Source organism: Quercus suber, unplaced genomic scaffold (genome assembly GCF_002906115.3).
Source record: "Quercus suber isolate HL8 unplaced genomic scaffold, Cork oak 2.0 scaffold_790, whole genome shotgun sequence".
Lineage (NCBI taxonomy): Eukaryota > Viridiplantae > Streptophyta > Magnoliopsida > Fagales > Fagaceae > Quercus > Quercus suber.
The window spans coordinates 75,025-92,889 of record NW_027070226.1 but is presented as its reverse complement, the minus strand read 5'-3'; the positions used below and the strand labels follow the sequence as shown (position 1 = coordinate 92,889).

Below are 17,865 nucleotides of genomic sequence, written 5' to 3'. Positions count from 1 at the left end.
ATTTTATGTCTCCTATAAACGTATTAAGAGGTATCTTTGGAAAGAAAATCTGACATTGGTAATTACTATATTAGTATAAGACGCGTCTTAGGAGAGCAGGGTAAGATGTTCTTTGCTCTTGGGAGCTAATGCTAATGGTACATTGCTCGCCATTCACGTGTACTGATTGAACTAAAAGAGCCATATGATGATAGATTTCGTCATGCACTTTTGGTTCACATCAACCCAAAATCGTGGGAAGATAATAAATGTAATCTCCCTACTTTTTATTCATTTATTTATGGGATAAAAAACTTATATGCATAAATTCTAAAAATCAAAAATATATCATAAACAATTTCACAACTAACCTTCTGACATTTTTCTCAAAAAAAAAAAAAAAAAACTATCTTATGTAATTGCAATTGGAAAAAAAAAAAAAAAAAAGTCCATGTAAAATTGATAGGTAATCATTACATAGTTTGTCACACATGATAATCGTGAATATAGGTTGTGATCCTGGAATCATTTTATTTTTCTTCTAAGTTGGAATTCTAAATTTTTAATGTGTCAATCTTTCTTTTCTTGGTAAGTCATTCAAAGCTTCTTACCCCTAAAAAGAGGAAGAAGAATAAATATTCAATCAATATGGTCATTGCCACACCAGGATAGAGCCAATTGTCACCTATTTCCCCCTTCTTCATGAGTTTTTTCACAACTATCTTATGTAGCCAACTTTTCTCTCAAAAAAAATAAATAAAATAATATATATATATATATATATATCTTATGTAGCTAATTGTGATTGGAAAAAATTTATATATATATATATATATAAATATAAATAATAATAATAAAAAAGTGTCCATGTAAGATTGATAGGTAACCAATTACATAGTTTGCCACACATGGTTGTGGTCCTGGAATCGTTTTATTTTTCTTCTAAGTTGGAATCCTAAATATTTAAATGTCAATCTTTCTTTTCTTGGTAAGTCATTCAAACCTTCTTACCTCTTAAAAAAAGGAAGAATAAATATACAATCAATATGGTCATTGCTACATTGATAGAGCCAATTATCACCTATTTCCCCCGATTGTGTTATGTAGTTTGTCTTTTTTGCTTACAACAAATAAGAGGGATTTGAACCTAAGTTATTTTTTATGAGAAAACCAAGTCCTGCTACTAATAAATCCCTAGGCTGACACTATTAACTACTTTCTTACGCACTTAATTGCCATACAAATTATAAATGGAGAATTTTTCATGTTGAAAGGCCTAAATACAGCATCTAGGACACGAGAAGATAAAATCGTCTAATTTTTCAAAATTAAATGTATATTATTTGATATGCGTATGGATACCCATAAATAAACAATTTTGTCCTACATAGCCATGACATCATATGTAAATTGTATTAATTCTTCTAGGCATTGGGGGCACCAAGATTCAAAGGAATTGACAAAGAAAAATAACATTGTGGTAAAAAAACAAAAAACAAAAACAAAAACAAAAAAAAAAAAAAAAAGCAAAAAAAAAAAAAAAAAAAACCTCATAATTGCTTGAATACAAATGGGAAGAAAACTAGAAATATCAATGAGGACAACATTAACCAGAAGGGGGAAAAACAAAAATATGACAGTAGAAAAGTTGAAAGAACAAGCTGGGTGATTGAACCACTATAAACCATCACTTCCCAAGCAAACGGCGTGTACGTTGGTTGGCACCTTTCACTCGGTGGTTCAGCTCATCCACGTCATCATCAAGATGATTAAGAGATTTATTTTGCCTGAAATCACCAAATTACATTCAACATTCATGAGAGAGAATAGTTGTATAAAAATGACAAAGTAATTGGCAAGAAAAATTACAACAGATATAATACTCTAGAAAATTTTCCACCGCCAAAGAATCTGGTATGTCATGTGACTGTGTAAAGGAAAAACCACAATGGAACCAATGGTGCCAAAAGTATTTCACAAGGTGCTTGTAATAAAAAGCCTTTGGAATACTGCAGCAGCATGGATGCATGACTGGCTGCAGTGTGAAGCATAAAAGGTTTTCCTACAAAACAATAGCACCTACTGATTCCCTTAAACCAGAAAAATATGTCATAACTAAAAGATAGTAGGTTGTCAAGCAAAAACGCAAAGTTAATTAAAATCTGATCTAGATTCTAGTTTTCCATTTTTTACTTTCAGATGCTTCAAGATGGTAATGACTATAGATATAGATAAAGAAATGTGTAATTCGCTCATGGTAGGAGGGACACAACTGACCTGTCAAGCTCGCCTCCCATGTCAGCAGCCATACTCTTCAAATCACCCAAGATATTACTTAGATCCGAAAGGGCATCATCTTGTTTTGCCTTCTCCACCTGATTTTGGCAACACATTAGGAAATCCAAAAGCAAATGTTATACACCTAATTGATAGTCACAAACACAAACCTCAACTTTCTGCAAGGCGTTTGTTGGTTCAGGAGGAGTTGTTCGAGAAGCTGCCCGTCCTTTGGGTACATGAGCTAAACCCAACTTTTCCCTCTGCTCTGAGTGGTTTACACTTCTTTTGGATGAATTATCTGTTCAGCCAACACAATAAATATAAAATGACTGCAATCACCATGCTCCATGTATTTTGATATATTAAAGGAATAACAAGAAATCTTGACTGAAGGAAGCCAATTTTTTTAGATTAAAACCTGCTGTAATTATAGGCCCTGTAATCTCCCGGGTCTTCTTTGGCTTCCAAGTCTTAGAGAACATGCCACCAAGGTTATTTAAAAGCTTCTCTCCCTGATATTAATAATGCATGATCAAAAAACACTTGAAGAAAGAAGAGAATACAATGAAAGATAAATAATTAGACAGCAGTCCACTTTTAGGAAGCAGTAAGTAATAATTCATTAATTATCAGATAGGAAAATACAAGCTTGGCTTTCAATGATTTTCACATTGCATCTAAAGGTGGCAATGAGGTGGCTTTGAACTAATGAATTTAGGCTGGTCAACCATTTCCAAAACTATCACACATTTATATGAAGAATATACTGAATTCATTAATTATCAGATAGGAAAATACAAGCTTGGCTTTCAATGATTGTCACATTGCATCTAAAGGTGGCCATGAGGTGGCTTTAGACTAATGAATTTAGGCTGGTCAACCATTTCCAAAACTGCCACACATTTATATGAAGAATATACAGAATTCACATCAGGGACTCCAACAGTTCAACCAGTCATGCCCCAGCATTACTAGCATCTATTCTTTATCCTCGTGTTGGATAGGCAGTGAGATTAAGGCGGGGTTTCAAGATACTCCATCTGGAAAGGAGCTCTTTGCATCCCTTGATCTCTACCTAACCAGGTTGGCTAGTGTCAATCTTTGGTTCCTAACTTGATAGAATGGGAGTGGCAAGGCTTTAAAAGCAAGCTGATGAACAAGGTTTAATGAGATTTGCTTTGGTTTTTATACTTCGACCCAAAACTGCCACCCCTTTTATAATGAAAAAAAATACTGGATTTTAAATTGAAGAGATTATGATAAGTTTAGTCATTGAACATTGTGGTCAGTTGGATTGAGGTCAATTTGGTCTGACAGCCTACCAATTGCACTATATAGTTGCCTTGTGAAACTCAAGTTGAATTAAACTAGTTCTAACTTGGTAGATGGAGATCTTCTAGGACAGATTCTGACAAGTTTAACATCAGCCCTTAATAAACTATAAAGTACAAACCCATCAGACCCCACATTGAAGATGCCAAAGCAAAATGCCATTAGATTATCTTTATTAATAAATTTTAGTTGAGCTTTTTACGATTTGTTAAGTGAAGCTGAAAGATTATAAACCACCACTCTGATATGCATACAAGCTTCAAACTTGAGTTTCTTTGCATAGTATCTGTATTCTGCTGACTTTCCAAAATATCAGAATCCCAAAACCATGATGCATATATTCTACAAGAATCTAGAAATATTCACACATATTCTTTTTTTGTTTTTGAAAAGTAGAAATATTCACATATATTCACTAGGGATTTTCAGTGTAAATCACTGCATTCTGGTTATTTCTTCTCCTAAGCAGTTCATCCCTACTCCTATTTACATAGGATTTTCCAGTTAAACATGTTGACATGCATAGTAGCTTCATACTTGGGCTTCTTTACATGGAACCTGCAGGCTAACATAAGAGATTCCAAAGATATGAAATCCATGACACATCTTCTACAATAATCTAGGAATATTCACATACATTCACTAGGAGTTTCTGGTGTAAACCAATGCATTCTGAATAATATGTTTTCCTAGGTGGTTCATCCCTACTCATATTGGATAGGCCTAAATTGTGCAAAGATATCACGAGTGCTGGGCCCCACATTATAACTTTCTAGCATCTTCAAGAAAGCAGAATCAACCTAGATGGACAAGTTATTCGAGAATCACAAAGTCAAAGAGAGGCATGATATTGAAAAGTTCCGGTATATAACATCAGAAACCATTTCCTAGGCTGTACACCTACTTAAGCATTTCTCATAAGCAAGAAAATAGACGAACTTACCCGACTCAGATCCTTATCCGTATCAACAGCCATCAGGTGGGTTCTTGTGATTTGCTCACCCTGATGATGCAACATATCAAGGGTCTTAGTAGCATCCTCCCTTATTTCCTCTGCAAGCTTCAGGCAATTGTTAGTTGTCTTTGTTGTCTCTTCAGCTTTGTACACGGCATAATTCTCCAGATCCTGTACACTCTGGTTCTGTAATCCTCCTGAGTTATGGAAATCATTTCTGTATCTGTCTTTTGCTGGTGCAGATCCAGAATATGAGGATGATGATGAAGAAGCCCCTCTTCTCCCATCATCATCATCAAAAGGGTTGGTATTAAAATTTGGGGTTATTAACATAGGTTCAGAAGAGGTTCGTTTTGCAGGTTTAGTATGAGTGGCATCAGATTCAGTATCTGAATCAAAAGGATTAGAACTAGAAGAAGCCGGAAATCCAGGCTCCACTGATTTCTGCCTAAAAACCTTGTTCACAGGTGATTTCATAAACCCAAACATTTTGACAATATACTAAGATTCCTATATATCAACACGAATATTGTTTAGTCCAACGTCTTAGTGAAATCTATGCAACGATTCAATGATTGCACCTACAAACACAAACAATGTCATTTAATAAGAATGGTATGAATCTGTGTGATTATTCAACTGTGGTACCTAAAATTGTTAAAAATGCATATATATTAGTAGGCATTTATATTATTATCCATGGTAGGTGCAAGTGATAATCAAAAGAAAATAAAGGAAAAAAATCTCTCACGGCAAACAACTTGGTGAGAGATCTAGAAAGAGATCCATAATGTTTACTCAAATTTCCTTTTACAGGTAACATCAATATAACAAAGAGAGAAATCCCATGAATACAATACAGAGAATTTCACAAATTTGAACTCAATTCATGACAAAAACAAAAGAGGGCTAAAACCTGAACAGGTACAGAATTTGATCTTTACACAGAAAATAAATCTAGCATATAGAGGAGACACAAAGCATTGTGAATCAAAAACTAAATGTTATACCAATGTTTTATTTTAATCAAATTAAAACCCACAGAGAAATCAATGAACAGCCATTGATAGATAAGAAAATACACAAATTTAGAAATGAAACCTAAGACCCAAAAATGAAAAAGAAAGGAAAATTAAAAATGACAGATCTGTATGTGTATGTATGCCAATGCAAAGACTAAACAATACAAAGATGGTAACTTTGCTTTCCAAAGTTTTATAAAATTTCTGGGTTTTGTTTGAGTCAAAAAAAATAAATAAATAACAAACTTTTCTCCACAACCAAAGAAAGCAAGAACAGAAACATAGTAAAGGAGGAAAAGAAAAAGACCCAGATGGGTATTAATATTTTGTACCCAGAGATGAAAAAAAAAAATGTTGATCTTGGCGTCTCGTCAGGAAAAAAAGTTTCACACACGAACCGAATATGTTGTCTGATATGGGTTTTGTTATTATGGGAGAGTAAAGGGGTCCTCTTTGAAAACTCTTCTCTCCCTCAATTTGTGTGTGTTTTGGTCTGCCTCTGTCTCTGAGGAAAAAAAACAAACAGATGGGAGGCGCTGCGAAAAAGCAGAGAACTGTACGGCTCAATCTCCAGCTTTTGAGTGCTTTTTAACAATTTTAGACCGTTGGGGATTTGGGAATCCGGGGTCCCTTGCCTTTTTTAAATTCTGGATTTGTTTTTTTTGTTGTAACTTGGAAGTTTGTTTCTTGCAAAAATACAATAATAGTGGAAATGTGGGGACCCAGATGCATGGAACGTTAATCGCGGACCCGTTTAGGTCATTGGGCTTACATGTGTTCATGATGTGCAGTTGAATATGGGCTGAGCAGACCAGCTTTGGGCCTAGATGTGTGTGTTTTTACTCTTTCTTTACCCTTAAAAAAAATATTTAAAAAAAAAAAAAGAGAAAAAATTATACTATACCCATGGTAGATCACATTATTTGCTCACTATTTTATTAAAATACTCCTATTTGTTTAAAATTGTTAAATCAATTTGAAAAGGAAGTCAATTTTTGTTTAAAATTTTTATTATTATAAATTGACTTAGTAATTTTATATAAGTTGGAGTTTTTTAGTACAATAGTAAACAAATAATGTAGTCCGTAATGAGAGTGGTATAATTTCTTAGTAAGACAGCAAAAAAATCCTATTTGATTGCACAACCACACCTATAAAGGTCCTTAACTGACAAAAACCAACCGTAAAATGCTGCATCATATTGCCTACCTTGGTCGAGGTGCAAACTTTCTCTTAGCTTCGATTCTAATGTGAGTTCGGCTCTTAGCTTCAATTTTAATTTGTTAGTTTGGTTTGAGGTGATTGTAATCCATATCTTTGAAATTGGATTTCTTGTTAGTGATGCTCTTGGATATAGGTTTGGAAATAGCTAAAACATGTTAAATATTATTATCTTGTGTGAATATTTTTACTTATTGTCGTCTGAATATGTTTGTTCCTAATCCCCAATTCCAACATTTTTAAAATCGCAGTGAATCTAGACAAAATAAACTATATTGCTTGTTTGTATTAAAAGAAAAGAAGTTTTTATTAAAAAAGAAAAGAAGTAGCATATAATTATATATTTATTGCTTGTTTTCGTCAGAACTTTATACATATTAGATACTTCTTATTCACTCCCTAATATGCAAAAATCATGGCATGTTGTATTGTGCCATGGCGGTACTAATAGACATACCAAAAAGCCCAAGTAATAGTATATTATAGAATGTGGGCACGTGAACCCTCTCTTTTTCTCTCTCTTTTTTTTTTTTTTTTTTTCACAAAAAAGACGTCTTATTCAAGCAAGATCATGGTGGATTTGTGGTCCATGAATCACCTTGATTTCACTCCTAGAAAGTCACCAACATGGAATGTGGAGGGTGAAAACAAATGGCATCTGGGTGACAATAAACTTGTCCATATTAGAGAAAAATATCTACCCGCTATTTGTCCATTTCAATCACAAGGTTCAACGAGAACTCTAGTCCCACACAGACAGGTAAAATAACTCAACCAAACATTTTGCTCGTGTGTTTAACATGATTCCATGAAGTTGAAGAGTTGATGAAGCCATGAAATAGTGAGAGAGTAGGTAGATAAGAGCTCATTATCTTTCTTTCACTCATTCTCTCATTACTCATCACTTTTGCTCTGAGAGAGAACAATGGCAACTCTACCGTTCTCAGCAACTGGTGCTCATTCAATGTCCATTTCACATTCCAAATTTATCTTAGGCTTCATGGGGTTCGACCGCATAACCCATAATCCGGAGATGTTCTTGATCAGAACCCCACGTTCCAGTTATTCAAGAAGAAAATTTTCTGTCAAGAATGTCGCCAGCAATCAAAAGCAGAAGCTAAAGGACTCTGTTAAACAAGAAGGAGGTTCTTTTCTTGAATATCTATTAGCTAACAGTGTCTTTTGAATTCCTTATATGTATATATTTAAAGGGTACAACTTTTTTTACATGAATTAGGTGCTGTATCATGGGTTTTTAATTAAATTCAATCATGTGATTGTATTGACCAATAATCCAGATGGTTGAGTTTAATTGTCTTTACAAAAAGATATGCATTGATTAATTAATTGGAAAATCCACTGTACAGTACCCAAGAAGCTATTGCTAAGTTTTGCCTATTTTCAAATGAGTCTAGGCTAAATTTTTTTACTTTTTCATGTTTAGCGTTATCGTTGGAGTTCCATTTTTGGCTTTGTGTTTAGCAGTAGTGGGAATATGGAGTTCATTCAGATATGCCCCATTGTTTAATTAAGCAACTTGATTGAATTTAATTGAAGAACCTAAGGTATAGAACCCAAGAAGCTATACCTAAGTTTTTCCCATTTCAAAGGAGTTTAGGATAAAGTTTCAAATTTTTCATGTTTTGTGCCATAGTTGGAGTTCCAATTTCGGAGTTCATTCACATATTGGTGTTTATTTTTTAATGTATACTTAAAACTTTTGTATTGTGAGACATTGGGAGGTATAATGGTATGGTTGAATATGATCAAATTATCTTACTTTATAACCTAGGCTCTATCCTTTGTAATCAGAAGAAATTGAAACTAGTGGCAAGGTTTCTCCTACAATAGAGGATAAAAAATCCCCAACATGGGATGCCTACTGATTGGATAATTATCTTAGATATAGTGTTTTTGGTGCCTTAGCAACCATCTTAGATATAGTGCTCACGTGCTTTCATTTCACTTGAAGTCTTGCTATTCTCCTATCAGGTCAAATTACAAGCAGTGATAAGCTGAATCTAGTCATATCTATTGCATGCACGTGTGGCAAGGCTTCCTTTAACTAGTTATTGAAATCTTGTAGTCTGCTTGATTGGAATTATTGTGTAATTCTTTTATTTGACAACACTGGCTATCCCCAAGTTCTTGTTTGAGTCATACTGCATTGTGATTTTTATGAGTTGGCTGAGGACATATGTGTGCATAACTTTTTATCTGTTCCTTTTTGTTTTGGACAAGCATGTCTAATGCACTCACTTGGGTCTGTTTTGATACTGCTTCTTTTGCTAAAACTAAAAATTTATTGCTGAAAGTACTGTAGATAAAGGTGAAAGTTAGCTGAAATAGTACAGTGAAGCCTATGAATAGTACCAAAAAGTGTAGTGGGGTCCATGAATAGTAGCAAAAATAAGTTGAATAGTGAAATAATTTTAATTTTTCATTGCTTCCCAAACACATGCTTGTTTATTGATGCACTCCTAAATTTTAACACACTTTGTATTTTGCTTTAGGCATTGCAGGTGATCTAGACACCTTTATTCCAGATTCAGCATCTATAGCGTCAAGTATTAAATACCACGCAGAGTTCACTCCATCATTTTCTACAGGGCAGTTTGAGCTCCCTAAGGCATACTTTGCAACTGCAGAAAGTGTTCGTGATACCCTTATCATAAATTGGAATGTTACTTATGATTACTATGAAAAGATGAATGTAAAGCAGGCATATTATCTGTCTATGGAGTATCTACAGGTTTGTCCCAGCTTTCTGTTTCTACCAGCCATTGAAATTAAATTCTTGTTTGCATAGTACAGGTTAGTGGATTTTTAAAAAATATTATTTTTTCAATTGTTTAAGGGTAGGGCATTGCTAAATGCAATTGGAAATTTAGAGCTTTCAGGGGCTTATGCAGAGGCTTTGAGAAAGCTAGGGCATGATCTAGAGGATGTTGCTAGGCAGGTAAGATAGTTCAATACTCCTTTAATTAAACTCCTCTTGTGGACTGCTTCTAATTGAGTATCTGAAAATTCATCGTAGTTTCATGCCATTTGGTTGTTTGATACTAGCATGATGGTAATTTTGGAAAAGGGAAAAACAAAGTTTACTATATATAGTTTCAGTTGATCCATTAGAAGCTTCAGAGGTTACAATTTGTCCAATTTCAACCGGAGATGAAATTACTGACTTACTGTCATAATAAAAAGTTTTTCTGAGCTAATTGAACCTCAAATATTACCTAAAACAATTGACTAGATATGCAACTTAGAAACCTCCAAAATTGACCTTCTAATAGAAATTTGAAAGTGGTGGTTTTCAAACACACAAACATATCTAAAATGTGCATTCCTTTGGCTAAATTAATCTATCATGGACTAGCTGCTTTTTGAGTGCCCAAATTCTGTCAGTTGATTATTGACAGGAACCAGATGCTGCACTTGGGAATGGAGGATTAGGGAGGCTTGCTTCCTGCTTTCTGGACTCACTGGCAACATTAAATTACCCTGCATGGGGATATGGACTTAGATACAAGTATGGCTTATTCAAACAGCACATTACCAAAGACGGGCAGGAGGAAGTTGCTGAAAGTTGGCTTGAGGTATGATGTATTTGTGTTCAGTATAAGTTTAAGTAACAACCTTTTTTATGTGAGTTATTTATCATGGTTTAGAATACTTAATACTTCAGTAGAAGCTTTGCTTTCCATATCTACTTGAGGGTGATGAAATGTTTGAGGTTATATGGTTACTTTGTTTACCTGTTGATTGATTAAAGCATATCCTAGCAGATGGGCAATCCTTGGGAAATTGTAAGAAATGATGTTTTCTATCCTGTGAAATTCTATGGTGAAGTTACTTCAGGGGCGGATGGAAGTAAACAATGGGTTGGAGGGGAAAATGTAGTGGCTCTTGCCTATGATGTCCCCATACCAGGATACAAAACTAAAACCACCATAAACCTTCGACTGTGGTCCACAAAACTTGCACCAGAAGAATTTGATTTAAGAGCTTTTAATGCTGGAGATCATGCCAAAGCATATGCAGCTATGAAGAATGCTGAAAAGGTTAGAGTTCATGATAATTCTTTCAATTTTGATGATTCCTTTTCTTATAAACACATTTGCATTTTTTTAAGAACTTTCTAAGACAATTTTTATAAATTCTGTATGCTGCTGATTCACCCAACAACAAAACCAAGGTGCAGACCATAGGAAGTAGAAAATGCACAGAATTTTTCTGCACCTTCTCCAACATCTGTGCTGCTGTTCAAAACACACTTGAAACATTTTTCTTGGCAGATGCATAGATTTTAATCATATCTAACGAAAGAGTTACATTTAAACACACAAGAAATAAACTGAAAATTAAGCCCTTAAGAGACCCAAGCATACATAAATATAGCACCAAGAAGACAAACTTAATTTTCTTTCCTCCAGGAGATAATAGCAATCCCCTAGCCATTGCATATCTCCAATATAACACATTCCATTGCTTCACTGTCCCTGCCTTAAGCCACCACATCCAACACCTACCTTTCTCTCTCACCATTCCTCTTTGTCAGACTTCTTCTAAAGACTATTGATTATATCTAACTTCTTACTTCTGGCACCCATCTCTCTCTGCGAAATTGTCTATTTATATCTTTCATCCTTGATTTCTTCACCACTGTACTTTAACATAGAGATGTGAGTAGGACTACAAGCAATCATCTGCTCCTACTCTTCATAAACTATTGTTGCTTATGTTCCTTCATTTTGAAAACTGACATAAGTGGTTTTTTTATAACACTAATTAATTATGGTCATTTTGATGCTATATTTTGATCAGATCTGCTACATATTGTATCCTGGGGATGAATCGTTGGAGGGAAAGACTCTTCGATTGAAGCAACAATATACTCTTTGCTCTGCTTCTCTCCAAGATATTATTGCACATTTTGAAAGGAGATCAGGAGAGCCTGTGAAATGGGAGAATTTTCCTGAAAAGGTAGCAGTGCAGATGAATGATACTCACCCAACGCTCTGCATCCCGGAGTTCATAAGAATATTAATGGATGTAAAGGGTTTGAGCTGGAAGGAAGCCTGGGATATTACTCGAAGGTAATTCCTTTAGCAATATTTAAACATGTTTGTGGTGATTAATCACACAGTTGTATGTTACACTTCTTTGGTTTCTTTTGGATTCCATGAGCCATTGTGTTCATGTGTGGTGCTGGGCGTTCTGGCATGCATATGTATGCATACAGTACATGCATTTGTTAACTAAACACACACACACATAACACATCTAACATGGTCCACACAATGTCACAGCTCTATCATAATGAAACATTTATATGCATCACTTTGATGCTCAACAGAAGGTAGTTTCCTTGCTATTAGGTAACTTATATTACCTCTAAGTTGCAGTACCTGATATTTCTTTTCATGGTTCTGTGACCTTTTTGCTAGAACTGTTGCATACACAAACCACACAGTTTTGCCTGAGGCACTAGAGAAATGGAGTCTAGAGCTTATGCAGGAATTGCTTCCTCGACATGTTGAGATCATAAGAAGGATTGATGAGGAGGTAAAAATAGTGATACTATGGCGATGTTCAGCTTCAAACTTTAATTAGTAATCATGCTCTGTCCTTAGCATTGGATCCATGCATACATGCACAATTTTCCTCTCTGAAATAGTCCTTTTTAGTTTTCACTCTAACGTTATATATTCAACGGGTTAACCAGCTGGTTCATACCATAATTGCTGAGTACGGCACGGAGGATCTTGACATGTTGAAACAAAAATTGAAACAAATGAGAATTTTGGATAATGTGGAGTTGCCTGACTCCGTTGCAGAATTGCTTTTTAAATCAGAAGAAAATTCTGCTGTTGATCCTGCTGAGGAAATTGAATCTTCTGTTGAAGAAAATAAGCTCACTGCAGAAGAAGATGAATCTGTAGGACTGGATACTGAGAACAAAAAAGAGGTGACAGTTGATGAAGCTCCAAAACTGCCAAAGGTGGTCCACATGGCTAATCTATGTGTTGCAGGTGGGTATGCAGTGAATGGGGTTGCTGAGATTCATAGTGAAATAGTCAAAAGTGAAGTTTTTAATGAATTCTATAAGGTAACTATGTCAATGATCTAAGTATATTTTCCTTTCATCACTGTTATTGTTGTAGGACCATTCTAAATTTAATGTAATGGGATATAACACCTTGGGGAGACTCAATTATAACATAAAGGGACACTACTTAATCCAAAAGCTTAAGTTAATGTGTTTAGACCCAATTATATTATATTAACAACTCACTTTTGTTCCAAGAGCCTTGTAGCTCAACTGGTTAGCACCTCCTAATGTTTCCAACGAAACATCCAAGGTTCAAATCCCCGCACTCCTTGCTATTGATGTATAAAAAAAACAGTACTCACTCTTGTCATTTTTATCCTATGTGGGACTTCACTACTTAACTAACCACATCACTCATGCATGAACATTCCAATAGATAGTAACTTTCTTTCTCTGATAATGCATTACCTTTTTTTGGTAGTTATGGCCTGAGAAATTTCAAAATAAAACAAATGGGGTGACACCAAGAAGATGGATTCATTTTTGCAATCCAGATCTAAGTAAAATTATAACCAAGTGGATTGGAACTGAAGATTGGGTTGTAGACACTGAGAAATTGGTGACACTTCGAAAGGTAATCTCATATCCGGTCCTATAGTCCATCAAATGTTTAGATTGGTCAGTTATAGTTGTTCATTTCATTATATCAAACCTGAAACTTCCTAAAACAGAATGTATTTTCTTTTTCCAATGTGTATTTAATGCTTGTAGTTCACATCATGAACACTATGATTCATGTCTGATATCACCTTAATCTCAAATTCCTTTTTATTGGTAAGTTACACATGCACCCAACGGGACATGAACTCATGACCTTACCCTCCATCCCCATTATTATGGGAGGAGGAAGTGCTAGCTGAGCTATAGGTCATTACCTGAGTGTCTAGAATAAATAGTTTGAGTGTAGTAAGTAAGAAAGGTTGTTGAATGGAATGGTATGATGCATTCAAGTTTAACCACATGCATTAGCCAATGATAGTCATATAATTACCATAAAAAGCTTCAAAACAGCCAAAAGTTATCTGGTTATTGTTGAGTTTGAGGGTCACTCTCACTATATTTTATGCACATGTTTTCTGTGGTGATTTCCTCGCTATCTATGACTTTTATATCAGCCGTGTGCATGTCATATTTTAACAGGTTTTGTGTCAGTTATCTGCAGTTTGCTGATAATGAAGAACTCCAATCTGAATGGAAGGAAGCAAAAAGAAGAAACAAGATCAAGGTTGCCTCCTTCCTCAAAGAAAAAACTGGCTATTTTGTTGACCCTAATGCAATGTTTGATGTACAGGTTATTCCCTGATTCTGAACTCTTTTCTTTGTTCTTTTAGGCCTTTTTCTGTTTCAACTGAATATGACATCATGCCAAGTAAAGAAACTGAGAAATAAGGAATTATCAAAATTTTGGAGATTACCTTTGAGTTGGGAAATAGCCTTAAGCTTAGTTTTGTTCATACAACTCATACTATAATATGAAATAATCATGGTGGCATCTACAGATTCTTCTGCTGTATTTTAGCCTAGAAAAGAGTAGATCTAACCGTGTATTTTCAGGTGAAGCGTATCCATGAATACAAGAGGCAGTTATTGAACATCATGGGAATCGTTTATCGCTATAAAAAAATGAAAGAAATGAGTCTTGAGGAAAGAAAAATAAAGTTTGTTCCTCGGGTATGTATATTTGGAGGAAAGGCATTTGCTACATATGTCCAAGCCAAGAGAATTGTGAAATTTATCACAGATGTAGGAGCTACAGTAAATCATGATCCAGAGATAGGTGATCTTTTGAAGGTATGGCTTCACTGATTGATTATCCAAGATACTTCATGCACTTTACTCATATTTTAAATATCTGAATGGAATCATTACAGCATTATCAGCAATATGAAGAACTTAAGAGAATAAGGTAACAATATTAGTTTGATATTCCTTTTTTATGTGTGAACTACCTCTACTGAGCAACATTAAATTTATTTGACTAGGCTAAAACTTTTTTAGTTTATCATTTATTTTCTGTTCAAAATCCTGAACTCTGACAGTACAACAAATAAATGAATCTTTTGACATTATCTGGGAAATAACTGAGTAAAACAATATTGATTGGAGAAAAAGTATTGAAATGAAAATGAAAAAAGGAAACAAGAAAAGTAGTACTAGTTATTTTCTGTAAAGCACTGTGCTACCATAAATTTTCATGAACCTAAACCTCAATGTTATACTGTTTCTTCGGTCCAATATTCGTCTCCTGAATTATTTTTATGCTATCTAGTTTACATGTAAAGGAGTAATCTGATCAGCTGATTGTACCTTTATCTTCTTATTCTGGGTTCTCTACTTTGGAACTGAAGCATTTTGACATAGCATAGCATCTTGACTTGTTTTCTAAATTAGATAGGGGCCGCCAGAAAGTAGCTATTTGTTGGGTCAATATTATCATCTTGACTTCTTTTTCTTAGACAAAATAATAAAATGATAATACAACTTAATTGCTAGCTGGAAGTTGATAATCATCTATAAACATGATCTTTTATACATATATATATATATATATATTTTTTTTTTTTCAGGTCGTCTTTGTTCCTGATTATAATGTCAGTGTTGCAGAAGTGCTTATTCCTGGCAGTGAATTGTCCCAGCATATCAGGTACTTTGGTAGGATTTGTGAATTTTATTTCTTGGAGTTCTTCCACTTATCCCTCAACGAAGAAAAATATGGAAAAAAGTGGACAAAATGAATGCAACTGAAGTGTTAGAACTTCAAAGTTAGCCAAATATATATGCTTTTAATGTGGTAGGTGAATTTGACATGAAATGAATTAGAAGTATTTGAAATGAGTGTTTATGGCCTGATGCCAAATCCTGCAGTATGTTGTGTTGTAAAATGCATTTTTAACTTTAATCTTTGTTGCTGACTGGTCCTTGCTCTCTCTCTCTCTCAATCTCAATTTGGTTAGCACTGCTGGAATGGAGGCCAGTGGAACCAGCAATATGAAGTTTGCAATGAATGGCTGTATCCAAATTGGAACCTTAGATGGGGCAAATGTTGAAATAAGGCAAGAGGTTGGAGAGGATAATTTCTTCCTCTTTGGTGCACAAGCTCATGAAATTGCTGGACTAAGAAAAGAAAGGTCTGAGGGAAAGGTAAGCTTACAAACCAGTAGAGACTTCTGATAAGCCTGGATTAGACTTCTAATGTTGTGGCATGTCTATTCAAATACATAATGAAGGAAAGCATCACACATTATAAACATTACAAACTTATATGTGCCTTACAAACTTATGTGTCAACTTTTAGACATAAAACAAAAAATTAAAATTAACAAGTTTTTAATATTATGTTTTTGATATATATATATATATATTTTGGTACGTATGTTTTTGATATGTTACCAATCACATTTATTGTCATGTTTGTAAGATTTTTTTAGTAAAATTGGTAGTATGTTTAGCATTTTTCCATTCCAATTTATTTGATCTTATACACAGTTTGTTCCGGATCCTCGCTTTGAAGAAGTCAAAGCTTTTGTCAGAAGCGGCGTTTTTGGTCCCTACAACTATGAAGAACTTATGGGATCGCTAGAGGGAAATGAAGGTTATGGCCGTGCTGATTATTTCCTTGTGGGCAAGGACTTCCCTAGTTACATAGAGTGCCAAGAGAAGGTTGATGAGGCATATCGTGACCAAAAAGTGAGTAATGTTTGCTACCTCATACACGCCAACAGGCATGCACACACGCCCTTGTTTGCTTATCATGTAGTTTTGTCTTGAACCTGTAATCTACATGCTCAGATACATATAGATTGAAAGTTATGTAGGCTATCAGGCTTATAGACAATCAGGAATTGATATAGGTCTTAAAGATCCCAGTCAGCTTAGGTAGTCAAGTTTGTGTGAGGTTTTTCTACAACTCTGGGCTCAAATTTCCTTCCTGAACCTGAATAATTCATGTACCTGATGTACCAACTGATAACTAGGAGCTGAATAGCAATTTCTAGACCTTATATTCCAGGAGTGGCATAATCATACGCAAGTTTCCTTGCATAAAGGTTCTTGCTATGTTGCTAACACAATTTATGCATACTACATGGCCCCCTTACATGCATATACTTGTAATTGCATACACCTTCTACAAAAAAAATTGGTAACTAAGTTTAGATTTAAGCCTCACATAAATGCTTATGTGTATGGTATTAATTATGAGTGCATTACTAATGCCATAGTTCTATCCTTAGCTTTACCTAATGGTTGTCTTATTGAGACAGAGATGGACAAAGATGTCAATCTTGAACACAGCTGGTTCATTCAAGTTTAGCAGTGACCGAACAATTCATGAATATGCGAGAGACATATGGGGCATCAAACCTGTTGTATTGCCATAAAATGGTAAATTGTAATCCATGTGAAACAAAAGTTTTACACATAAATTCTGCATCTCTTTTCTTCTTTTTCAATGGTGAAATTAAGTATTATTGTAAGTCACCCACGAATACAGTTTTTTTTTTGGGGGGGTGCCAGGCCAGCGTCCATTTTGTTGCTAAATCAGCTAGGAACTTGGAATCATGATGTTCCCTAAAAATTAAAAAATTGTTTGGTTTCTAGACTTATTGGAAAAGTAAAAGGGTTTATGCATATCTACTAGATCTTAATCCTTGTGATGTATAAGAAAGTTTACTAAAATATTATTTATAAATGGATTAATAAAAAGCCAAATCATGGAGTTGTAAAAAATAAAAATAAAAAATAAAAAATAAAAAAAAAAAATCAGCACAATCATCTTAGTAGGCTTTCCATATCAAGTATAACCAAATGGGCTTTCATGCTAAAGACCAGGCTTTTAAACTTTATACAGCCCACTTGACAAGATGCAAGCAAAGCAGCCCATGACCATTTTCACACCTTAAAAGTTTGGCTATTGTTGAAGGTGATAATTCAGGTGATCATCAATGTTTTACCTGCTAGAAGGA

The 17,865-nt window shown here is 34.6% G+C and overlaps 2 protein-coding genes across 5 annotated transcripts; one reads left to right on the top strand and one right to left on the bottom strand.

Moving 5' to 3' along the window:
• Positions 1-1,373: 1,373 nt before the first annotated feature.
• LOC111990923 (putative SNAP25 homologous protein SNAP30) lies at positions 1,374-6,216 on the bottom strand. Of its 2 annotated transcripts, none has more exons than XM_024022688.2 (6): positions 5,901-6,213; positions 4,535-5,127; positions 2,678-2,771; positions 2,427-2,557; positions 2,257-2,354; positions 1,374-1,766 (listed from the first exon to the last, which is right to left on the bottom strand). In XM_024022688.2, exons 2-6 carry the CDS (start codon positions 5,033-5,035, stop codon positions 1,667-1,669), a joined length of 924 nt encoding a protein of 307 aa, XP_023878456.1. In that variant the 5' UTR covers positions 5,036-5,127; positions 5,901-6,213; the 3' UTR covers positions 1,374-1,666. The 2 variants fall into 2 exon arrangements, with proteins under 2 accessions (XP_023878456.1, XP_065623368.1); XM_065767296.1 differs by having other exon boundaries at positions 1,733-2,041; positions 5,901-6,216.
• A 953-nt stretch (positions 6,217-7,169) lies between these two features.
• Positions 7,170-17,376, top strand: LOC111990918 (alpha-1,4 glucan phosphorylase L-2 isozyme, chloroplastic/amyloplastic). 3 transcript variants are annotated; one of them, XM_065767287.1, is made up of 15 exons: positions 7,311-7,934; positions 9,312-9,541; positions 9,647-9,748; positions 10,209-10,385; positions 10,575-10,850; positions 11,614-11,885; positions 12,237-12,354; positions 12,515-12,898; positions 13,323-13,475; positions 14,064-14,192; positions 14,456-14,692; positions 15,469-15,545; positions 15,856-16,042; positions 16,388-16,588; positions 17,164-17,376. In XM_065767287.1, exons 1-15 carry the CDS (start codon positions 7,715-7,717, stop codon positions 17,278-17,280), a joined length of 2,880 nt encoding a protein of 959 aa, XP_065623359.1. In that variant the 5' UTR covers positions 7,311-7,714; the 3' UTR covers positions 17,281-17,376. The 3 variants fall into 3 exon arrangements, with proteins under 3 accessions (XP_065623360.1, XP_065623359.1, XP_023878449.2); XM_024022681.2 differs by having other exon boundaries at positions 7,313-7,934; positions 9,303-9,541; XM_065767288.1 differs by lacking the exons at positions 16,388-16,588; positions 17,164-17,376 and adding an exon at positions 14,773-14,807 and having other exon boundaries at positions 7,170-7,934; positions 9,303-9,541; positions 15,856-16,008.
• The last annotated feature ends 489 nt before the right edge of the window (positions 17,377-17,865 follow it).